The sequence below is a fragment of the Phyllostomus hastatus genome, unplaced genomic scaffold (assembly GCF_019186645.2).
Source record: "Phyllostomus hastatus isolate PE091 unplaced genomic scaffold, TTU_PhHast_1.1 phas_scaffold_501, whole genome shotgun sequence".
In the NCBI taxonomy this organism is placed as follows: domain Eukaryota; kingdom Metazoa; phylum Chordata; class Mammalia; order Chiroptera; family Phyllostomidae; genus Phyllostomus; species Phyllostomus hastatus.
In genome coordinates this window covers 29,231,805-29,257,474 of record NW_025334033.1, presented here as the reverse complement: position 1 = coordinate 29,257,474, position 25,670 = coordinate 29,231,805, and the positions used below count along the sequence as shown (strand labels likewise).

The window sequence follows — 25,670 nt, the reverse complement described above, 5'->3', positions numbered from 1 at the left end:
ATTTTATTGATTATACTATTACAGTTGTCCCAATCTCCCCTCCTTCCCCCCCTCCACCCAGCACACCCCACTCTCTAAGGCACAGATGGCAAACACTAGGCCCATGGGCCAAATCTGGCCCTCTACCTTGTTTCTACCTGGTGGCAGTGCCGAGCTCTCGCTTAACTGTTAAGGAGTAGTCACATTTATACCATCCTAAAATTACATTCCGGCCTTTGAAGGCAACCTCGAGGCTGATGTGGCCCCCGGTGAAAATTAGTTTGACACCCTGCTCTAAGGCAATCCTGCACTATGGTTCATGTGCATGGGTCATGAGTATAAGTTCTTTGGCTACTCCATTTCCTATACTGTGTTTTATATCCTCATGGCTATTCTGTAACTACCTATTTGTACTTCTTAATCCCCTCACTTCTTCACCAATTCCCCCACATACTTCTCCCATCTGACAACCATCAAAATGCTCTCCATATCCATGATTCTGTCTCTGTTCTTCTTGTTTAGTGTTTTTTAGATTCATTTGTTGATAGATATGTATATGTTGCTATTTTATTTTTCATAGACTGTTTGTTCTTTATTTTAATTAGTGTATCCTTCATTTCTGACTGGATCTTTGTTATGCTGTCAAGGTCTTCATTAAGTTCCTTAAGCATCCTTAGGGTTATATCCTCTTGTTGGATAGTTCCCTTTATCATTATGTAGTGTCCTTCTTTGTCTGTTACTATAGTCTTGGTTTTAAAGTCTATTTTGTTAGATATAAATACTACTACCCCAGCTTTTTTTTCCCTTTTCCATGTGCATGAAATATCTTTTTCCATCCCTTTACCTTTAGTCTGTGTGTGTTTTTCCATCTAATATGAGTCTCTTGGAAGCATCATAAATATGGGTCTTGTTTTCTTATCTATTCAGCTACTGTATGTCTTTTGGTTGGAGCATTTAAGCCATTTACATTTAAGGTGATTTTATTGATAAATATGTATTTAGGGCCATTTTATTGTTAGAGTATTTTCCTCTATTTTTATTTTCTTTCTCTTCTTAAAGCAAGCCCTTTAACATTTGTTGCAGTACTGATTTGGTGTTAACAAACTCCTTTAGCTTTTTCTTGTCTAGGAAGCTTCTTATTTCTCCTTCAATTTTAAATGATAGCCTTACTGCGTAAAGTAGCCTTGGTTGTACGTCCTTGCTTTTCATCACCTTGACTAATTCATGCCACTCCCCTCTGGCCTGAAATGTTTCTGTGGAGAAATCAGATGACAGTCTAATTGGTGCTCCCTTGTAAGTAACTACCTGGTTTTTTCTTGTGGCTTTTAGGATTCTCTCCTTGTCTTTAAGCTTTGTTGTTTTAATTAGATATGTCTTGGTATAAGCCTCTTTGGGTCCAGCTTGTTTGGGTCTCTCTGAGCTTCCTGGACTTCTGTGGCTTTTTCCTTCACCAGATTAGGGAATTTTTCAGACATTATTTATTCAAGTAAGTTCTTGATACCTTGCTCACTCTCTTCCCCTTCTGATGTTCCCATGATACAGATTTTGTTATGCTTCTTGTTAAAAATGTTTCTTAAGCTCTCCTCATTTTTTTATATTTGTTTTTCTTTTTGCTGCTCTGCCTAGATGTTTTTTTCACCTTTGTCTTCCAAATAACTGATTCGATCCTCTGCATCATCTAACCTACTATTTCTTCCTTCCAGTGTATTTTTTATTTCAGATATTTTATTATTTATTTCTGACTGGTCCTTTTATATGGTTTCTATGTCTTTTTTTCTTGCAGTTGAGTATCCCTATAATCATTACTCTAAACTCTCTGATAAATGCTTGCCTCTATTTCATTTATATCTTCTTCTAGAGTACACTCTTGTTCATTCATTTGGGATCTGTTTCTATATCTCCCCATTTTGGCTGCTGCTGTGTTATGCGTTTCTGTGTACTAGGTATATCTGCCAGACTGGTGCACACCTAAGCACTGGACAACCTGTTTGTAGCTATCAGGATCCACAGCATGTGGCTTCTTCTGCTGGGTCTAGGTGTGTGAAGGAAAAATGAGGCTGGGCACTAAGGATAGCTTTGTCCAGCACCAGACCCAGAGGTGTGTCATCTGAAGCCTCAGAGCTCCCAGCAATCTGCCTCTGCCTACAGGCTTTCTGTTCTATTAATCAGTGAATGTCTTCCAGCTCTACTCCTCAGCAGCATGGCTTAAGCACCATAGGGTGGGGCAGAGTAATTCCTGTGGGTGGAGCTATTGTTTCTCCTCAGGCTGATGCCACTTGGAGGGGTCTGCTCTGCCTGAGCAAGACGGCTCTTGCAGTATGGGGAATGACTCGGCACAGAGGTCCTGGCAGCTGTTCCTTTAGCTTTCTCCCCAGAACCAATAGCCCCAGATTCTCCTCAAACATCTCTATAGTCTACTTTGACCTCCCTCTGCCAGAGCCCAGGGTAAGTGGCTGCAAATGGAATTTTGTGCATTGGCCCCTTAAGAGGCTCTCTGAGTCTCTAGCTGTCTCTCCCTGGCAGACAGAAACCCCACTGCTTTTCACAACCATATGTTATTTGGTTACTTCCTCTGTTCTGGTTGAGTAGGCTGGGGAGCCCAGCTTGGGGTTTAGACCTCACACTTCTCAGGGGCAATCCCCTGGCCACTGAAATATGCCTGCAGGACTTCAGCTATTGCCCATTTGATCCCAGCTAGCCTTCTCGTGCTTCCTTTTGCCTCCTGCACACTCCCTACCAGTCATGTTGTGGTGATGTGGCTTCTTCCCCCTGTCTGTAGTTATAATGCTTCTCTCTATCTAGTATTCAGTTGGTTATTCAGGATGATTTTTCTATAATTTAGTTGTAATTCCAGATTGGCCCTAGAAGGAGGTTAGTGTAGCTTCCACTTGCTTCTCCACCATCATGAGTCTCTCAGTCCTTGCTTTGTATCACTTTGAATACTTCTTGCTAGTCCCTTCTAGCCTGCAAAGCTTCTTTTGAGAAATCAGCTGATAGTCTTATGAGCACTCCTTTGTAGGTAACTCTCTGCTTTTCTCTTGCTGCTTTTAAGGTTCTCTATCTTTAAACTTTGGCATTTGAATTATGATGAGTCTTGGTGTGGTCCTCTTTGGGTCTAACTTGTTTGAAACTCTCTGTGTTTCCTGGACTTGTATGTCTATTTCCTTCACCAAATTAGATAAGTTTTCTTTCATTATTTTTTCAAATAGGTTTTCAGTTTCTTGCGCTTCCTCTTCTTCTGGCACCCCTATGATTCAGATGTTGGTACATTTGGAGATGTCCCAGAAGGTCCTTATACTACTCTTTTTTTTTTTTTAATTACTTTTTTTCTTGCTGTTCTGGTTGAATGCCTGTTTCTTTCTTATGTTCCAAATCATTGATATAAACCTCAGTTTCTTCCCCTCTACTGATGGTTCCCTGTAAATATTTCTTAATTTCACTTAGTGTAACCTTCATTTCTTCTTTTATGTTGTGGCCGTACTCAATGAGTTCTTTGAGCATCTGATAAGCAGTGTTTTGAACTCTACATCTGATAGGTTGCTTATCTCCATTTTGTTTAGTTTTTTTTTTTATAGTGTTTTGATCTGTTCTTTCATTTGGGCCATGTTTCTTTGTCTCCTCATTTTGGCAGCTTGCCTGTGTTTATTTCTATGTACTAGGTAGACCTGCTGTGACTCCTATCTTGGCATCATGGCCTAATGTAGTAGGTATTCTGTAGGGTCCAGTGACACAGCTTCCCCTATCACCCGAACTGAGTACTTGAGGTGCACCCTTCTTGTGGGCTGAGTACACTGTCCTCTTGTAGTTGAGCCTTGATTACTGTTGGCAGGTCAATGGGAGGGATTTAGCTAGGCCAGTCAGGTACAAGGTCTGGCTGTGACCACAGACTCCAACCTCTGCCCTTCATGGAGGATCACCTCTGCAGGGGCAGGGTGGTGGTACTCTGACATGGTCAGTAACTATCCACTGGGTGCACAGGCTCAGCAGTTTTCTGGGCGATGCAGGTCAAGGTCAGCCTCCAACCTGTGTTCTGCCTGGGGCCACCCTAGCTGAGCTATAAAGCAATCTGAGATGGCTGCTACTTGCACTGGGCTTGGAGGTTCCCAGGCAAAGCCAAGCTGTGAATATAGTCTGACTGCTTCTAGAGCCAGGCCTGGGGCCATTTATCAAGAGGTATGGGGGCTGGGGGCTCTTTGAGGCTAGCTATTGCTTGTTTGAAAGGATTTAGGAAGTTGTGAAACAGGAGCCAAGACCAACCATTCATATGGAAAAGTCACTGTTAACAGATTGGGTGGTACTATAAGTTACATTAGAGGGAGTATTAGGAGATCTCCAGGATAGGACAAACAGTGTTAGCCAGGTTGATGGAGTCTCAGATATGGCACCCACCTGCCAGCTGTGTGGCTCTGTGGGGGAAGGGTTCAGATAAGGGGCAGTGGCCCTTGCCTGCCTTTTGTCTGGAAGTAAGCTGTTCCCCCAGCTCTCACCTTAATGCTAGACACTTCAGTTCCTTCCTATATGCCACTGGTGCCTTTCACACCCAGTGCTGGAGCTCAGAGAGGGTAAGTCTGATTAAGTCCTTGCGCAGGTTCTAGGTTCTCTATGAGGAGCTGCTTGGGAGTTCAGAAATTTCTCCCACTGATTCAATCCCTGCTGCTTTTTACAGCCAGAAGTTATGGGGACTTATCTTCCTCACACTGAAATCTTGCACTGGGGGAACCTGGGGTAGGGCTGAGGTTCCTTACTTTTGAAATATCCCTCCTGAATTTTTTCCACTGCACGTGGATGTGGGACCAGCCCATTCCACATCTGCGACCCTCCCACCAGTCTGGATGGATATGGTGTCTTTAATTTTGTAGTTGTCAGATATCCACTCTGCTTGATTTCTGATGGTTCTGAGTGATGGTTATTCTATAATTTAGTTGTAATTTTGATTTGGTTGTGCAATGAGATTACCATGTTTACCTATGCCACTATTTTGACTGGAAGTCCTTGTGTAATTTTTAAAAAGTAAATAAAAGTAATTGATATTCATTATATTTTAATTAGAAAATAAATAATAAAAAGAAGAAAATTTTTTGCCAGTAATGGCACTACCCAGAAGTGTCATTTTGATAATTGTGTGTGTATGAGAGCACACACAACTATATCCAGTATATATATAATATACATACTGCATTTTGTCGTGTACAGTGCACACCCAAGTTTTTATGTACGTTATACATGGGATTATTATGCCCATTTTTATACCTGTGTTATGTAGTCATCATACTCATGTATAATGCCCATCCTTATTTTTCCCTCAAAACTTTGGGCAAAAAAGAGAGGACTTCTGGCCAAGATAGAGGTATAGGTGGACACACCGTACCTCCACGCACAACCAAGATTGGAACAACAACAATTTAGAGATAGAATAACACCCAGAACTGATAGAAAATTTATCTGAATGGAAGTCGGACAGCCAAGAAGTTAAAATAGACCCATTCATCCAGACCAGTAGGAGGGGCAGAGACGACCAGCCGGACGCAGTCTCAGTGCAGAGAACAGGGAGAGTTGGGCGCATAAGGCAACCGGGAGCACGGAAGGCATCTGGGGCGCGCAAGATAGCAGCGGGTGGACCCTGAGTACGCAAGCGGCAGCTGGCAGACCCAGTGAGGTGACGATTGTGGAGCAGGGCAGAGCGCGCAACCAAGGATCCCAGGGGAGGGACTAAGGTCCCAGGAGAACGGAGCTACCGCCATTGTTCCCCCCACCCCCGCCCCCACATACAACGTCACAATCTAGTAACTGGGGTGCCCAGCCCTGGTGAACACCTAAGGCTCCACCCCTCACCATAACAGGAGGGACCAGACCAAAAAAAAAAGAGAGAGTGAGATGGCTCAAACAGAAGAACAAATCAGTGCCCCAGAACTCATCCTTTTGAGCAACCAAGAGATAGCTAGCCTATCAGATGCATAGTTCAATACACTGGTGATCAGGAAGTTCACAGAATTGGTTGATTTTGGTCGCAAGTGAGATGAACAAATGCAGGTTACCATCAAAGAAATGAAGGAAAATGCACAGGGAACCAATAGTGATGGGAAGGAAACTGGGACTCAAAACAATAGAGTGGACCAGAAGGAAGAAAGAAACAACCAACAGGAAAGAATGGAGAAATAAGAATTTAAAAAAAAAAACAAAACAAGGAGAAGCTTAGGAACCTCCAGGACATCTTTAAACGTTCCAACATCCAAATTATAGGGGTACCAGAAGGGGAAGAGGTAGAGCAACAGATTGAAAACGTATTTGAACAAATAATAAAAGAGAACTTCCCCATTCTGGCAAAGGAAATAGACTTCCAGGAAGTCTAGGAAGCTCAGAGAGTCCCAAAGAAGTTGGACCCAAGAAGAAACACACCAAGGCACATCATAATTACATTAGCCAAGGTAAAAATGAAGGAGAGAATCCTAGAAGCAGCAAGAGATAAGGGGACAGTCACCTACAAAGGAGTTCCCATCAGCGTGTCAGCTGATTTCTCAAAAGAGACCTTACAGGCAAGAAGGGGCTGGAAAGAAGTATTCCAAGTCATGAAGGACAGGACCAATATCCCAGGTTACTCTATCCAGCAAAGCTTTCATTTAGAATGGAAGGGCAGATAAAGAAAGTGCTTCTCAGGTAAGGTCAAGTTAAAGGAGTTCATCATTACCAAGCCCTTATTTTATGAAATGTTAAAGGGACTTATCTAAGAAAAGAAGATACAGAAAAAACATGTATAGTAAAAGGACAGCAAACTCACAATTATTAACAACCATACCTAAAGCAAAACCAAAAGAAACTAAGCAAACAACTAGAACAGGAACAGAACCACAGAAATGGAGATCACATGGAGGGTTAGCAACAGAGGAGTGGGAGGAGGAGAGAGGGGGAAAAGGTACAGAGAATAAGTAGCATAGATTGTAGGTAGAAAATAAACAGGGGGAGGGTGAGAATAGTATGAGAAATGTAGAAGCTAAAGAACTTACAAGTATGGCACATGGACATGGACTAAAGGGGGGAGGTGGGTGGGAGAGGGTATACAGGGTAGAGGGGAGTGAAGGGGGGAAATGGGACAACTGTAATAGCATAATCAATAAAATATATTTTTAACAAAACTTTGGGCAAAAATGTGCATGGTACATGGCAAAATATGGTACTCTCTTTTAAAAATTAGAATCATACTATATGTATGATTTAGTATCCTGATATTATTTATTTGTCATTATTTTGAGAACATTTTATCTTGTCATTAATTATAATTCCTTAATATGCCTCAGTTGTTATCTAGTTTACTGTGTGGATATACCATGAAAAACATTTTTTAATCCTGGACATAATGACACATAATGCTATGAAGCTACAACCCACAGTTTATTTAAGAAGACTCTGAATGTATCAGCTCTTTTTAAGAATTAGAAATAAAAGCTATCCTGTCCTTTTTTCTATACTCTTCCCTATATCCTTATCTTAAAGATTTTGCTTGTTAATAATCCTTGCTGTCCCATTTATTCCCAACTGGTATGTGATATTCATTCTATCTAACTGAATAAAGTTCTGTGGGTTATATTTTGTTATATACATGACATCTGTTTCTTTAAAAAAAGCTAATGCAGTGGTGTGTTCTCTATGAGCTTCTTTTGCACAGTGTAGACTTTGTGAGTTTTCCTTCTTTATGAATATTACCTTGCTATAAATTTTCTAGGAGGAGTAGTACTACTAAAGTGCTTTCAATATTGAGGTGACTAGAATTTAACTCATATGTGTTTCTACATATACTGGAAAAACTTAGGGAATTTTGTTATATTTAGAATAAATCCAAGATAGAACCCAGTAGTCTCAATATATACACACCCATGTATGTGTACACTAAAAAAAAAATTCTTTAATACATTTTCTTGGTTCAAAATGGAAAATAACAAACATATACATTGGGAAATGTGGGTCCTGATCATTCTTGTTCATTCCATCCATCTGCCCTTCCGCATATAGATAATTACTGTTCTTAGTATTCTGTAGTATTTATGTGAATACAAGCAAAAAAAAACCAATAAATATATGTTCTTATTTTTCTCTCCTTACTCAAAAGATAGTTCACTATATATATATACACACACACACACACACACACACACACACAATGTCCTACACCTTGTTACTTTCACTTAATTGTCTTAGAGATCTTTCTATAGTAGTACACAGAGAACTTGCTCTTTCTTTCTTTTTTTTTTATTACCTCTTTAGTATCTAGTTATGTACATGGTTCATTTAACCATTCCCCTATAGACAAACACTTGACTAACCAATATATTTTTTATGTATGTTTTTTAAAACTTCTTCAGGTGGATATGGACAAGAGTGGTGAAATGCGGCTTATCGAACTGGATGAATCTTTCAAAAGTGAACACACTGTTTTTGTAACACCACCTGAGATCCCCCATCTACCCAATGGTGAAGAAGCCCCTTTACAGTACAGGTATTCAAGAGGCGAATGTTTGAGATTGAAAGAGAGAAGCAATCCATCACCTGTGACGTAGCTTTCTAAGGACTGTGGTATTTTCAAAAATCCAAACTTTACAGATCCCTAATTTTTAGGTGGTAAGCAAGCTTATCCCACATCCATTATTAAGTTTTGAGGTATAAAAAGAAAAAATTATAATTTTACATTATATAGACATGGGAATGGGAAGTTCTCTGTATCAACATAAGTATCTGTTCTCATAAATGTTGATTAAATTCAGTTAGGACCTTACCTCACCAAAATGCAGCACTTCTATTATAAAAATTTTATTTTTATTTCCCACTGAAGCTGGTTTCCTCACTTCATTTACTTCCCCCCACACACAGTAGTTAATGTAACCTTGGTCTACAGAAGTTAAATCTAGTTTACAGTCAACATTTGTGCCATTGATTTGGATGGTATAATTTTTTTAGGTTATTAACTTTCCTCTGAGTTTTTATTTTGTCATGGAAACTCAGAACTATTGGATTGATGATTATTAATTTAGGAAATTTGGTCAGACTCTGTGCTAAATGCCTGGTATTTAGACTTGAATGATACATTGTTCCTGCCTTCGAGGCTAGTGGGAAAAAGGGAAATGTTCTGAGCGCAGTGAAATAAAGGCTACGATAGAGGTAGACTCACACATCCATCTAGATATATATATGTATGCATTGGCTATGTACTATAGGTTGTTTCCAATATACATTTGTTTCTACTTAAAGCGATATTTTTTTTCAGATTTTAAATTATTTTTTATTCTCCAATAATACTTCTTTATTTAAACATTCTAAAACCATTTCTCACCTATCATTCATTGTCACAGTGTTATTTTTGTTAAAAAAGGATTTTTCTGAACACCCTCATTTGTAACCCAGGTCTTTACAACTGAAAAAGCGGTGTGGCACATGCTTGTCAGTGTCGACTCGTTCACAGGCCGCTTGGTACCTGCCCTTTTCATTGAGTGATGGTGTGGTTCATGTCACTTTTTAAAGGTCTGTCTTTAGTCAAAGACATTTAAAATATTTATCCTAATTTCTCTCTTGTTCTTTTTAAACATTTCATTTCTTTTATTTCTTTTGTACATTATACTTATAAGACTTCTTTTATTATGTTTGCTAGTATATTTTGGGGTTTTTTGTGGTTTAGTTTTAACTTTTAATTAAAATTTTACTTTTAGATTTAGTCTCTTAATATGAAAATTACTTAGCTTTAAAAGTTCCCATTTTTTTAAGGAATCTGAGGCATTTTTCCCCCTTGACACTACCCAATATAATTTTAGTGTAATTGTACCCATCATTCAAAAAACAGCTTTAAGTGTCTTCAGTGGAACACAGTAAGTCCTCTTAATAAGAGATCATTAATATACTTACATTTTTCTATACAAAATGATAAAGCAGTAAGTTTCTACAAGATACACAGAATGGTCTTATTATCATACCATGTACGTACAATGAATTTTTTTAAAGGACATGATCTTCCTAAACTTCTTTGATATTTTATTCCTACTTAATAGTCATTACTGATATATTCTCATTATACTGAATTAATTACACTGAATATAATAGATATAGTTTGCCATCTTTTAGTATAGTTTTCTCCTTAGTTAATTAAAACTATATGCCTTTAAGAATATTAGAAATAGATTAAGTTTGCTGCCCAGAGGCTTCTCCTGTTCTTTTCACCATTCCTTTTTCCTAGCTGCTGCTACTTTTTAAATGTCCAAACACCTTCCTCTAGCACCCAAATTAAACCCACCTCCTAATAGAACTACCTATTCTAATCTTTTCTTCCTGGTCTCCAACCTCTTCAACTTTCTTTGTCACAAATGAAGTCCTGAATCTGCTCACCAACCTGATAAACCAATTCATGATAATATGAGAGCTTGTCCTGGTGTGCTAATATATTACTTGCATATTTTTAAGGAGGGTCTACAGTAATAAATTAATCCAAAGCAATGATATTAATGACTGTCTTGTTTGTAAGAGTTATTGGTTTGGTGGGTCTTTTACCAACTGTTATATCATCTCATAAGTTTGCTCTATCTTTACACAAATACTGACAAAGTTTGCATGAGTTCCTTTGTAGTTTCAGTTCAGCAAAATTCTTTCCTCCAAAATATATATACGAGTTTATGTTTGGCTATTACATTTCTAAATATTATATAAAAAAGCAACATTAGCATAAATATTTGCTGTCTGATGGAGAAACATAGTGAAAATAAATTGCAAGTTAAGAAGTTATTGGTCATACATTTTTTTAGGTTGTAACCTGTATGATATGATAATCTATGTATGCTTGAGTTTTTTTTTTTCTTTTCAAAAACAGCTATAATGGATTTCCAGTTCTTAGGAACAATTTATTTGAGAGACCTGAAGGATTTCTACAAACACGAAAGAGCAGATTGCCTTCAAAATCAAGTAGTCCTAGTAGCCCTTCTCCCATGTTCAGAAGAACAAAACAGGTGCTTTGAGAATTTTGCATTCTTCATGTAATCAATTATTAGAACAAAAATAAGTGACACTCATCCTCCCTTAATATACTTTACTACCGCACATATAACTATGACTACATTAAGCTCCCTGAAGCTTTCTGAAGATAATTTAGAGTAAGTGGACTTCAAAAAATTAACTAGTTCCCTTGTTCTAGAACTTTATTTTATATATAGTATAATACATATTCAAGCAGAAGCTTGAATGTATATTAATTATAAACATGTTTTCTTATGGAAACATTGTAAAAGCAGGTGACTTGTACTTGTTCAACATGCAGTTAACTAAGGATGCTTATGTGTATAAATTTATTAATGAAATCTTTGCATTTTTTTCTAGGAAATTAAATCAGCCCATAAAATTGCCAAGCGTTACTCTTCCATTCCTCAGATGTGGTCTAGGTGTCTGCTGCGTCACTGCTACGGACTGTGGTTTATATGTCTCCCAGCTTACGTGAAAGTGTGTCATTCAAAAGTCAGGGCTCTGAAAACAGCATATGATGTGCTTAAAAAAATGCAGTCAAAGAAAATGGATCCACCTGATGAGGTAACACTTATCTTTAAAGTGCATGCATTATTTCTAGTTTTGTGTATGTAGATGTTTTGTTTTAGTACACTTTGAACTTACTGTGTTTCAGGTGTGCTACCGCATTCTTATGCAGCTCTGTGGACAATACGATCAGCCAGTGCTTGCAGTTCGAGTGCTTTTTGAAATGCAGAAAGCTGGTATTGACCCTAATGCCATTACTTATGGTTATTATAATAAGGTAATTCCGTTTATATAATGGAGAAAGAGTATAACTTGTGTGACTATACAATCTTAATTTATGATGCAGTGGTTACTTGACATTTATTTTAGAGTATCTGAAATATATTTTGTAAATTTTTTGTGCTATTTTGTGTTATACAATCTACTTAGATATTTTTTAGTTTGATTCTAAAGTGAATGTGTTCATTTCTAAAAATTACTAGTGAATGTGTGTCATTTCTAAAAATTAAAAATGTGTTTCATTTCTAAAAATAATAATAAACTAATTATTTTATTTTATCAATAGGCTGTTTTAGAAAGTACCTGGCCTTCACGAAGTCATAATGGCTATTTTCTTTGGACAAAATTAAGAAATGTTGTTTTAGGAGTAGCACAGTTCAAAAGAGCTTTAAAAAAACATGCACACTTATCACAAACAACTCTCTCAGGTAAGGTATTTAAGGGATGTATGTGTTTAACTTTTTCTTTAAATTAATTGACTATTGTGTTGAGGTATATTCCCTCTATTCCCACTTTGCTGAGTGTTTTTATCATAAATGGGTGCTGGATTTTACCAAATGCTTTTTCAGCATCTATTGATAGATCATGTGACTTTTGTCCTTCATTTGTTTATGTGGTGTATTATGTTTACTGATGTGTGAATGTTGTCCCATCCTTGCACCCCTGGGATGAATCCCACTTGATTATGGCGCATGATCTTTTTAATGTGCTTCTAAATCCGGATTGCCAGTATTTTCTTGAGCATTTTAGCATCTTTGTTCATCAGAGATATTGGCCAGTACTTTTCTTTCTTTGTTGTGTCTTTACCTGGTTTTGGAATTAGGGTGATACTGGCCTTGTAAAAAAGAGTTTGGCAGTCTTCCCTCCTCTTGAATTTTTTGGAATAGTTTGAGAAGGTAGGAGTTAGTTCTTCCATAAATGTTCGGTAAAATTCACCTGTCCAGTCCAGTCCAGGGTTTTTATGTGCCAGGAGTTTTTTGATTACTGCTTCAATTTCACTAGTTATTATTTGTTTATTCAGGCTTTCTCCTTCTTCTTGATTCAGTTTTGGCAGATTATAGTTTCTAGGAATTTATCCATTTTGCCCAGGTTGTTCAATTTCTTTGCATGTAGTTGTTCATAGTAATTTCTCACAATCCTTTGTATTTCTGTGGTATCAGTTGTAACTTCTCTTTCATCTCTGATTTTAGTTATTTGGATCCTCTGTCTTTGTTCTTGAATGGTCTGGTTGAAGGTTTGTCAGTTTGTTTATCTTCTCAAAGAACCAGCTCCTGAATTTATTGATCCTCTGAGTTGTTTTTTTATTCTCTAGGTCATTTAATTCTGACCTGACCTTGATTGTTTCCTTCCTTCTACTCACTGGGCATTGTTTGTTGTTGTTCCTCCAGTTCTTGTAGATGTAGGGTTAGGATGTTTATTTGAGATTTTCTGTCTTCTTTAGGTAGGCTTGTATTGCTATGAACTTCCTCTCAGGACTGCCTTTGCTGTGTTCCATCTGTTTTGGGTTGTTGTGTGTTCATTTTCATTTGTTTCCAGATACTTTTTTTATTTCTTCCTTCATCTCATTGTTGACCCCTTCATTATTTAATAACATGTTATTCAGTCTCCATGTATTTGAGTGTTTTTGAGTTTTTTCCTTAAGGTTTGTTCTAGTTTCAGTCCCTTGTGGTCAGAGAAAATGCTCGATATGATCTCCATTTTTTTGAATTTGTTGAGGTTTGTTTTGTGTCCTGCCATGTGGTCTAGCTTTGAAAATGTTCCATGTGCATTTGAAAAAAATGTATATTTTGCTTCTTTGGGGTAAAATATTTTATGTATATCAATTAAGTGTGTTTGATCTAGAGTGTCCTTCAGTGCCACAACATCCTTGTTGATTCTTTGTTTGGAAGATCTATCCATGGTTCGCAGTGAGGCACTAAAATCCCCTATGAGGACTGTGATGTTGTCAATATCTTTCTGGAAGTCCTCCAGGATTTTCTTTGTATATTTAGGTGCTACTACGTTGGGTGCATATATATTTGCAAAGGTTATATTCTCCTGTTGGACTATTCCTTTAAGTGTTATGTAGTGACCTTCTTTGTCCCTTTTTTTGACTTTTGTTCTGAGGTCTGATATTGGCATAAGAACAGATACATAGATCAATGGAACAGAATAGAGAACACAGAAATAAACCCAAGTTTCTATGTTCAGTTAATATTTGACCAAGAGTACATGAGCATACAGTAGGGCAAAGATAGCTTCTTCAATAGATGGTGTTGGGAGAACTGGACTGGTACATGCAAAAAAATGAAACTAGACCACCAACTTACACCATACACCAGAAAAACTCAAAATGGACAAGACTTAAATATAAGTTATGACACCATAAAAGTCCTAGAAGAAAACATAAGCAGGAAAATTTCCGATATCCCACACAGCAATATTTTTGCCAATATATCTCCTATGGCAAGGGAAATAAAGGGAAAAGTAAATAAATGGGACTACATCAAACTGAAAAGCTTCTGCACAGCCAAATAAACCATCATCAAAATGAAAACAGAATCAACTGTATGGGAGAACATATTTGCCACTGATACATTGGACAAGAGTTTGATCCCAAAATATATAAAGGCCTCATATGACTTAACACCAAGAAGACAGACAATCCAATTAAAAAATGGGCAAAGGATCTGGACAGACACTCATCCAGGAACAACATACAGAGGGCCCATAGACATATGAAAAGATGCTCAACATCACTAGCCTAGCCATTAGAGAGATGCAAATTAAAACGACAATGAGATTTCACCTCACACCTGTCAGAACAGCCGTCATTAGTAAATCAACAAACAAGTGCTGGTGAGGATTCGAAGAAAAGGGCACTCTAGTGCACTGTTGGTGGGAATCCAGATTTGTGCAGCCACTGTGGAAAACAGTATGTAATTTCCTTTAAAAACTAACAGTGGATCTTCCTTTTGACCTAGTGATTCTGCTGCTGGGAATATACCGTAAGAATCTTGAACCACCAATTCAAAAGAACTTATGCACCCCTTTGTTCATAGCGGCCCTATTTACGGTAGCCAAGTGCTGGAAACAGCCTAAGGGTCCATCTGTAAATGAGTGGATCAAAAAACTGTGGTATATTTACACAATGGACTGCTATGCAGCAGGGAGAAAGAAGGAACTCCTACCTTTTGCAACAGCATGGATGGAACTAGAGAATATTATGTTAAGTGAAATAAGCCAGTCGATGGAAAACAAATCCCATATAATCTCACCTATAAGAGGAATCTAATAAACAAAATAAACTAATGAACAAAATAGAACCACAGGCGTGGAAACATGGAACAGACTGAAAGTGGCCAGAGGGGTTGGAGGAGGGGAATGCGGGACATGATGCTAGAAAGAGGGGGAGGCTCTAGACAAAGAACGCGTAGGAATGACCCACGGACACGGACAACAGTGTGGGGACTGACTGTGGGAGACGGAATGGGCAGAGGAAGGCAAAGAGGGAAAAACTGGGACAACTGTAATAGATTAACAATAAAAAATGATTTAACACAAAAGAAAAAAATCGACTACCCATACTTTACATTTTTAGAAATTTTAACTACTTTCAAAACATTGAATGTTTTCTAGTTTTTACTGCCATTAAGCAAATTCTGATATTCACATTTAAAAAACACAAAATTCTACTTTTCTTTCTTGTAACTTAAACTATCAACCATTGGTTGTCTTGTTTTAGTATTCATTAATGATTCACAATAGGGTTCTTTGTTACAGTCATATTTTGCTAATTATGTGGCACTTTTCATGTTTAGTAGCTATTAGCTTGAGCAACAAACTAATGTGTGTTTTTGGTATCTCCCCGAGTAGTAAAATGCTGTTAAATTGTGTTCTTAAGCAGATGGCAGTGACCTGGATGCTGTTAGTCATGGCAGCATGGATAGTGGTCATGGGACACACACTGTGGAGCAGGCACCTTTTAATACGGGTTTAATCAAAGTATATGCTGCTGATGATAGATCTAGTACAGGTTTGTGTGTGCTTATGTATACATTTATTACAGTGCATTTTAAAAACTAGATTTGCTAACCTGTTTTTGGATTTTAATTTTCAATGATGTATTTAACTGTCACTTTTTAATTTTATATATTATGTACTTGATTCGATATTGTATGTAATAACTATATGCAATTTTATGCATTCTTTATTTGATAGAAATAAAAGTTTAAGATTTTATTCAAGTATTTAGTCCATGATAATCCAGTTAACTCCAGAGAGCACACAGATCTCTCTTCATCGTGTCATTTTTGTAAGATGAAGTTTTCTTTGTAATTATGAAAATGTAATTAGAGTTTAAAAAGTAACTTATAGCCCTGATTTGAGGTAATAGTGCCATATCAACACACATTTACAGTTTTATGTAAAATATTATTGGGGAAGCAGAGTAAAGGGTACACAGGAACTCTCTCTTGTGAATCTTTAACTATAGTATAATAAAAAGTTCCAAAATATAATGTAAATACATATAAAATGTGTAGCACTGTAACACTAAAGATGACAATAATTTCATTAAAATGTAAGGTTTGTAGATAAGGTGTTTTTTTAAAGAACTTATTTATTTATTTATTTTTAGAGAAAGGGGAAAGGAGGAAGAAAGAGTAGGAGAGAAACATCAATGTGTGGTTGTCTCTCATACGCCCCTACTGGGGACCTGGCCTTCAACCCAGGCATGTGCTGAGAATGCACTGAGAATTGAACGCTTTGGTTCACAGGCCTGCACGCAATCCACTGAACCACACCAGCCAGGGCACTTTTTCCTAGTAATATTGAAACTGACACGTTTAAAAAATAAGTTATTTGAATAATTCTGTCATTTTCATTATTACATTGAAAATTTGCACATGATTTTCAAATATAAGAGCCACCTCATAATGGACAGAAATTTTAAATTTAAAACTCCAAGCATTAATAATAAAGTATAAAGGCTTCTATCTCTACATACAGTAACATTATTTTGATCTATCTCCTTTTATGCCTACTTTTAAGAATATAAATAAAAGCTAATGGTATTGAAATGTAATTTTCATAGTTGTTTTTCTTTGGCTGACTTTATTTCTTAATCATGCAATGTGAATGTAATCAGAGTCAGTCATCCTTGGGCATTCATTATCTCTTAAAAATGAAGAAGTATACTTTTTCTTTTTAGCTATGGCCTTTTTAACAAACAGTATCTTAAAACAGTATAGAACCTAATAAAAGCATTTTTAACTTGTAGTTTCTTTGGGAATAGAGCTGAAAAATTGATTACCAAAATTACAAATCAAAAGTAAAACAAGTATATTAAAGTAAATATCTAGTGATACTTAATAAATTTTCTTTAAATAGTTCTTTACAAGTGTATAAGACCATTCCATATATAATTTATTATATAATTATAACAACCTTGTATATTATATGTGTTGTAACTTGAGGTCCACACAAAAAGGTTATATGATTTACTTAAAATTATGCCTGCTAAGATAGTGACCTAGGATTCAAAACCTTATGTTTTGATGCTAACCTAGTAAAAAATAATTTGCTGAAAAGTAGAGAATCTCTTTAATACCAGAATGTGTAGTGTATTAAAAGTTTTCTTGTATCAGTGCAACTTTTGTTTTTCTTAATAACTTTAACACAATTTTTTCTCATTCCCATGTACTTGTACTTATGTGCAATTCAGTAATTATTAAGTTGAATTGTCAGAAAAAGTAATTACCTATTTAGAAATTTAAATAAACCCCTTTTGGCGGGGGGGTAAAATCATTTAGATGTTCAGCTTCCTCTGTGTGAAGGTTCTGTTATGAATTCCCTGTAGATTTTTCTTCTTCATTGCTTAGTTGGAATTCAGACTTTACCTAGAAAGGTCATGGACTTACGTAAAGAATGTCTGGTTTGTCTGTGTCTTTGCAGCCCAGATAGTAGTATGAATATATATGCATTTGAGTGCAGTGTGGAGCCAAAGATAAATTATTTTCAGATTATCTTTTTCTTCCATTAATAGAAATGGAATGGGATGAATCTAACAGAGTGCTTTCAATTGAGAGTTATCCAGAAAAATTTCTATAAGTAAATCCTATCATTAATGTGTTGCTTCTAATTCCAGTTCTTACTCAAGAAGTTTATGATAAACAGCAGAGGGATTTTTTTTTTTCCCAGGTGGCCAGTCTGATCTTGGATATAATTCATTATCTAAAGATGAAGTTAGAAGAGGAGATACATCTACTGAGGACATTCAAGAAGAAAAAGATAAGAAAGGGAGTGATTCTAGTTCCTGTAGGTATTAAATTGGTATTATACAAAATTATAAACTTATATTAATAATAAACACAAGTGGCTTTAAGTATAAAATAAGTTGGCATTGTATAAAATTGTAAACTTATATTAGTAATAAATACAAGGGGCTTTAAGTGTAAAAGTACTCATTTTCTCTTCCACTTTCCCATTGTAACTCTTCTTGCCACCCATCACAAGCCCTCTCTACCACCTTATATTCCAACATTACAGCTCTTCATGTGTGAGGGGTATAGTCTCAGTTGCTCTTAGGTTTAACAGTATTTTTATTTAATGCTTTTATTAATGGTCTGTACTCGTATTTCCCTCGTGCCTCTTCCCGTCAAAAGCAGTGTGTAACAAGCAAAGAAGTATAAAAATGTATGGACCTCACCCATGACCAGTGTTAGTAGCTGCATACATGCCGTGAGGCCTCAGATCAGTGTAATTATTTTTGACTGACAAATAGATATAGAGGTGTTTGAAAATTTCTTATTACCTATTTTGAGGAGAAATATTTAGAACTGAAAGCTACTTGTAGTTATGCCTTCTGTGACGTATAAAGATGTCATCTTACCAATTTCATTTTAATTTTTACAGTGTCGGAGAATGAAAGCACAAAAGGAAGTGCTGATTGTCTTCCTAAGCTCGACTATCAGAGCTCATCCAGTATAGTTCGCCTCGGTGGCGCAGACAACAACAGCGCCAATAAAATTTTGGGAGAAAACGCAGGTGAGTTGAATGGTACAGCTCTGTTATGTGCAGAATCACTGATGTCTGTATTCCTAATGAATATTTTTTTTAAGGCATAATTCTCCAGGGTTATTTTTTATATATTTGTGCAACCTTTTATAGTATAATTTAGTAGCTTGAATTCTATATTTTATAATATACGTTATTCAAGCCTTTATGATAGCAAAGTATAGGGGAAAACTTACAAGATACATACTATCTTTGAAGTTTGGCCTGTTGGGACTTTCAGGAAGGTCCCAACCTGAAGTGGGAGCAGCGATTGAGATTATCAGTCTGAGGGTACCGTATACCTGGCCAGTTTTTAAATGAAGCATGCAGCCCCCTAGTCTTCATATTGTTTCTGTATTTTCAGGGACAAAGACACAGTTCCTCAGTTAGCTTAGGTAACAACACCTAGTATTTTTTTTCTTTTCAAAGTGCTTTATATATGCTATTTTATATTCATCAGTACAGTAATGCTTATTATTAGTGAGCGGGCATAGTAGCACCATTTACAAGATGAGAAAACTAAGGCATAATCTGACCATTGGCAGATCACATAAGTTAACTAGTTAATGGAAGTTAGTTTAGGGTTCATGATAATACTTTATCTCACAAATTTTTCATCAGATTATTTTTGGGAAGTTAAATGGATGCATGATGTAGAGTTTCTAGTGTTAATAGTCTTATTACATAATTGCATTATTTTATTTTTGTAATACTTCAATTCTGCATCATGTCATAATCTAAACCAGAGATTTTCAACTGGTGTGTCATGAGAATTTTTAAAACATGCAATACCTGACCATTTAGTCAGAGGCACTCACCTCTTTTCTCTTAGAATGTCAAATAAAAAAATGACAGCAACCAATACAATAGCTATCTGGTGAGAATGAATCAAAATTATACCTTTTTTTTTTGTCAAATCAGAAAAAAATAATACATGTTTTTTCATGTGCTGCAGAATTTTAGAAATTAGTTTCTGTGTGCTGTGAGATGAAAAAGACTGACAATCACTGATTCAGATAAATAGTGAAGGATGTGCTTTCAAGGCTGAACTGCCTCTGGAAGCGGGCTTGACGCAGTGGTGTTTGTTGTTCTGTGACTTGGTTAGATGCGCCTGGAGATCTGGGAGTGGGCAAACTACAGTCCACGGGCCACATTGGGCCTGCAGCCTGCTTTTGTATAGGTCCACAAGCTAACAATGATTTTTACATTTTTAAATGGTTAGGGAAAACATCAAAAGAATAATGTTTTGTGACACATGAAAAAGCATATGAAATTTAAACTTCAGTACTCATAAGCAAAGGTTTATTGAAAAGCAGCCACACTCGTTCATTTATATATTGTCGGTGGTTGCTTTTGCACTACGCAGTTAGATGATCTATAATTGTCTTACTTTGCATTTCTTTGTTAGATAATTGTTATAACTTAAACATTAAAAATTTTTTCATTGGTGTCATGGAACTCCTTCACAACCATTTAGTCCTTCCTAATCATTGTCTAATTTTAATCCTCAATAACTTGCCTTTTGTTTCTTTTTATTGGATTTATTAGAGTGAAACCGGTTAACAAAATTATACAGGTTTCAGGTGCACAGTTCTACAACACATCATCTGTACACTGTACTGTGTGTTCACCACCCAAGTCAAGTCTCTGTCCATCACCATTTATCCCCCCACACCCTCCCCTACTTCCCTCACCTCCCTCACCCCTTAATAACTTGTCTTTAATAGTCTTCACTGTATTGTTCTTTTATTACTCTCTCTTCATGCTTGCCTTTTTCTTAAGATCTGCTTTTGTGAACTTTCTATTTTCATATGATTGTAAACAAGCAGCAGCTGACTCATCATCTGGCTTTTGGTTACCTTCTATGCTTGACAAGTCAACTTTTTGAAGCCTATAATAGGTGTCCTAGGTGTAAATTAGAGTTGTTAGTTTATCCTTAAGATTTTTTGGCTCCCTAGAGAACACTAATGCTAAGTGAAATAAGCTAGTCAGAGAAAGACAGATACCATAAGATTTCACTCATGTGTGCAATCTAATGAACAAACTGAACTAACAAGCAAAACAGAGACAGACTCATGGAGAGATAGAGAGCAGGCTGAAAGCTCTGGGATGGGGGGCAGTGGGTATGAAGGAATCTAGCCAAAAGAGGGAAAAATAAGAGAGAGAGAGAACTCATGGACACAGACAACAGTGCAGTGATTGCAGGGCATGGGGCGTATGGGTGGAAGTAGAACAGGGTTAAGAGGAGTAAATGGTGATGGAAAAAATACAATAAAATAAAAATAAAATTAAAGAAGGATTTTTGGCTTGAAAACTTTCCCATCTGTTAAGTACTGTGGGTTTATCACTAATGCCAAAAACTATATATGGGATTTACAAGAATACTTGTTTTTCAATAACACCTTTCTTATATACTAGTACATGCTATGATTCAAAGATATGACAGCTTTTAAAAGATAGAGGAGTAAAATTAGCAGAGATGTTTCAATGTTTGATTGGAAATAAAATCATCACCCTATAGTTACTTCATGATTATGTTGAGAATTTAACATTTTGATAAATGTATATAAACATTACATATAAAAAGTTTAGCCACAGGACAATTTACTCTGAACATGAAAGATACTTTTCTAAGCCTAATTCTGGTTTTGGTGTGTTTTTACTTTTTATCTTTAGCTACTGTATTTGGCTATGATTCGTCATAGGACAGTGTATTACATGCTAAGTTACAGTGCGGGTTGGGGTTTGCGGCAGTTGTTTCACAGCAGACAGTATTCATTCAGTGATTATTTTTTCAGCGTCTATTTTATGCCACCATATACTGGGTGCTACTGGGGATATAATAAGGAACAAAAAAGAAGCATGGTCATTGCCTTCATAGAGAAAGCAGGCAGGATGGGAAAACATAAATCATAAAGTAAATATAAAAATGCTCTGAGATTACATACTATGAAAAAGGGCTGTAAATTGCCACAAGAACATTCCATAGAGACACACGCTCTGGGTTTGGGAGAGCATTGGTCAGGGGAGGCTTCGCTGAGAATATGGTTTTTGAGCTTAGACCGGAAGAGTGAGTCGGAAACAGGTGAGGATGGGGGAGGAGTTGAGAGGAGCACTCCAAGCACAGGGAAGCAATATGTAAAAGGCTTTGAGGTGGGAGGGGATTACAGCATGTTCTAAGATCTGAAAAAGGACTAGTGTGTCAGCTAGGAATCCTTTTAGCTTTAAGCCTCAGAAAATATGATTAACGTTGGTTTAACAAGTCAAGGATCTTTTTGGTTTTGGTTTTTGTTTTGTTTTTTTTTTTCCCTCAAGACGTTCAGAAGTAAACAGTTTCCCAAGATGTTGGTTCAGGGGCTCTGCCATCAGTTCTCTGGACCTAACCATGATTATAATATGGCCACTGGCAACTTTACACAGCAGTAGATATCACATACCTGTTCAAGGCAGAAAGAATAGGGAAAGGGACCACTAACCACATTTATCCCCTTTTACCATTGTTCTAGAAACCTTCAAAAACTGCTACTTTAATATCACTGGCCAGAATTATGTTAAGCAATTACCACCTGGCCCTAGGGGGTTAAAGAATTTGCAAATTCTCTGTTAGAGGCTCGCAAATCCAGAGCAGTTTGTATATGTTGGATTTAACACATCTGTAAACTTAGAATCGTAAGCTTTTCTGCAAATGGCCAGATAGTAAATATTTTAGGCCTTGCAGGCCACAACACAGGCAACTCCTGTCACCTATTCCTTGTCTGTGTGTGATTTTTAGAACCCTTTTAAAATGTAAAAACTATTTGAAACAGTTCACAGGCGATATTTGGCTCAGAGATGTAGTTTGTCAATGCCTGGTATAATTTGATAACCATCTTCTTTGGTCTTCAGGGCACAGCATAGTTCTGACTTTGCAAAGGAAGCCTTGCACATCTATTTAAGTGCAATCCCAGAGTATTGCTTTTAGGTAATAAGATTCCTCCAAGTCTTTGATAACATTTATCATGCCAAGCAGAAAGTTTCCCAGAATATCAGGAGAAAGTGAATTCTTGGTTTCTTATGTATTTAATCATAAGCTGACATAGAAAAAAGAATAAACTTTATCCCTCTGCTATACTAATGTCTTCCTTGCTAATGGTATACACTTATCAAACAATATTAGTTTGTAGCCCTGGCTGGTGTGGCTCAGTGGATTGAGTGCTGGCCTGTGAACCAAAGGGTTGCCAGTTCAATTCCCAGTCAGGGTACATGCCTGGGTTGCGGGCCAGGTCCCCAGCTGGGGACATGTGAGGCAACCACACATTGGTGTTTCTCTCTGTCTCTTTCTCCCTTTCTTCCCCTCTCTCTACAAATAAATAAATAGAGTATTTTTAAAAATGTATGAGTTTGTAGAAGTTTATAATCTCTAGTATTATCTTTTATCCCCTATTCTGTTACCTGACTGCATCACATGGCAAGAAAAAAGGCACATTTTTAATAGTTGCCTGGTTATAGAGAGCTAATTTTGTTGGATGAAGCACGTAAAGAATACTAGTTGACAATACCATACCTAGACTCATGCTTTAGAGGACTCCCACACAGTAAGGGCAATTAAAGTGATTAGAAATCTAGAGTTCTGCTTTCAGTATTGGTACCTAAATGATTTGGTAAGAAGCAGTGAACAGTGTTTCTGAATAGAATTCTAGTGGCCATTCACATTTGACTAGAATAAACTTGCAGTCAATAAGTAAAGCAAAGGTAAAATTCTTTACCAACATCTATAGTCATAAGGATTTGGAGTTTTTCAAATAATTTTTATTTATGGATAGAGCTACCACAGCTGCCTTTTATTTGGTTTGGTTTAGTGTTTGGGGTTAGATTTTCATTTTTATAAGCAGAAGACTCAGACTCCTAAGGTCATCTAACACAGCCACAGTTATATAACCATTGTTACTTAACCAATTTAGTGGAATTAACATGAACTTATTATTATGATTAAACATACCATGAGTAAATATTAATTTTAACTTAGAAGCTTTAAAAAGCAGTACGTCCTAATATCAATGAACAAATGCTTTAGAGTTAGTCAGACCTGGATCTGACCCCAGTTCTGTCATGGAAGGAAGGACTGGGTGACTTTGGGCCAACTCATTCATCTCTCTGAGTGTCGGTCTTTTCTCAGCCTGTGAGGGTGTTGGAATAATTATGGTAGGTAATGTAAATAAAGTGCCTAGTATAGTATCAGTCAAGAGCAGGCACCGGATGAGTGCTTGCTATTACCATTTTCATTCCTAGTATTTTAAAAATTTGAGACAACTTATGTTAGCACATTACATTTTTTATGGCTAAAAACACTTTTTGTCTTTCAGAAAGCACATCTGAACCACTCTTAATATCATCCTTTGAAGATACAAATGAAACAGGAAACATTCAAAGTAGATGCTTCAGGAAAAGACATAAAAATGACAGTGAACCTAATTCGCAGCAGCAAATGTCTTGGGAAAATAGAAACCATAATCTTAGTGGAGGAGTAGTGATGGGACTTATGCTCAATAGAATTAACCAGGAAGCAAACCCTGGAGATATGGTTGAAAAATTAGGAGCTGATGCAAAAATTCTTTCACATGTTATCTCAAAAAGCACAAGACCAAACAGTCTTGATATTGGAAGGCCATCTTTAAGATCAAAAAGAGAGAGTCTAGAAAAGGAATCTAGTGATGATGATACACCTTTTGATGGTTCTAATTGTTTGACAGATAAAGTGGATTCTCCAGTTATTTTTGACTTAGAAGACTTAGACAATGAAACTTACGGGTCAAAAATGGGCTGCATTGCTACACAAAATCCTAAAAGAATTCAGCGTATGAACAGCAGCTTTTCAGTAAAACCTTTTGAAAAAACTGATGTTGCAACAGGATTTGATCCCCTCTCTCTTTTGGCGGCTGAGACTGAGCAGGAGCAAAAAGAGGAGGAAGAAGAAGATGAAGATGATGGCAAAAGCGTTTCAACACCATCTACTAAGCGTGATTTAGCTGAAGAGATTGTGATGTATATGAATAACATGACCAGTCCTTTGACAAGTCGGACACCAAGCATTGATTTACAACGGGCGTGTGATGATAAATTAACCAATAAGAAAAGTCCAGTTTTGGTCAAGGCACGCAGAAGATCTAGCCTGCCTCATAATTCTCCTAGGCTAATGAGACTTACCAAATCTAAAAGCTATACAAAAAGTGAAGACAGACCAAGAGACAGACTCTGGTCTTCACCAGCCTTCTCACCAGGTTGCCCATTTAGGGAAGAATCTCAAGATGCATTAACCCATTCATCACCTTCATTTAATTTGGATACACTACTGGTACCTAAGCTAGATGTTCTAAGGAACAGTATGTTCACTGCTGGAAAAGGAGTTGCAGAGAAAGCAAGCAAATGGTATTCAAGATTCACCATGTATACCACACAATCTAAGGTAAGTTTTGTTAGTATTGTCTACTTTTCCTTTTATCCTCCTCCACCATCAGAAGTCCCTTACTTGCAAAAATGTCTGTTTTTTACATTCTTCTTAAACACAGCTTTACAAAAAGGACTTCTGGGGTGTGTGATGTTTGTAAGTATCAGAATTTGAACTTGAATTAAATAAAATATCTAAAGGAAAGAAAATTCACTAAGATTATGTTTATTGTTCAGTTTTAAAAGATAGTGATTAGTATCTAGAGTAAAAATTAATGTCATATGAAAATGTTCACTTCATTATTTCCTTAAAAATGCAGATTTCTTTTTTTCAGATACAATGTCCAGCATACCTTCAGAAATTACCAGCCAGGCATAGAATTTCTCCTCCTGATTAGGATGGAGTAGCTTGTGATAGACATACATACCACCTAAGGACAAAAAGCCAGATGAAATACAGA

General features: G+C 36.7%; 1 protein-coding gene across 8 annotated transcripts in view; it reads left to right on the top strand.

The window, feature by feature from the left end:
- Positions 1 to 25,670, top strand: part of DENND4A (DENN domain containing 4A) — a 104,800-nt gene that overhangs the window by 62,302 nt on the left and 16,828 nt on the right. For 3 of the 8 annotated variants that reach the window (XM_045823170.1, XM_045823167.1, XM_045823168.1), the window contains 9 exons: positions 8,334 to 8,467; positions 10,820 to 10,955; positions 11,323 to 11,529; positions 11,621 to 11,749; positions 12,038 to 12,179; positions 15,635 to 15,766; positions 17,932 to 18,048; positions 18,646 to 18,777; positions 24,129 to 25,228. In XM_045823170.1, the coding sequence (XP_045679126.1) occupies positions 8,334 to 8,467; positions 10,820 to 10,955; positions 11,323 to 11,529; positions 11,621 to 11,749; positions 12,038 to 12,179; positions 15,635 to 15,766; positions 17,932 to 18,048; positions 18,646 to 18,777; positions 24,129 to 25,228 (2,229 nt within the window). The remainder of the gene's footprint in view (positions 1 to 8,333; positions 8,468 to 10,819; positions 10,956 to 11,322; positions 11,530 to 11,620; positions 11,750 to 12,037; positions 12,180 to 15,634; positions 15,767 to 17,931; positions 18,049 to 18,645; positions 18,778 to 24,128; positions 25,229 to 25,670) is intronic. The other 5 variants (XM_045823171.1, XM_045823169.1, XM_045823173.1 and 2 more) reach the window with 3 other exon arrangements.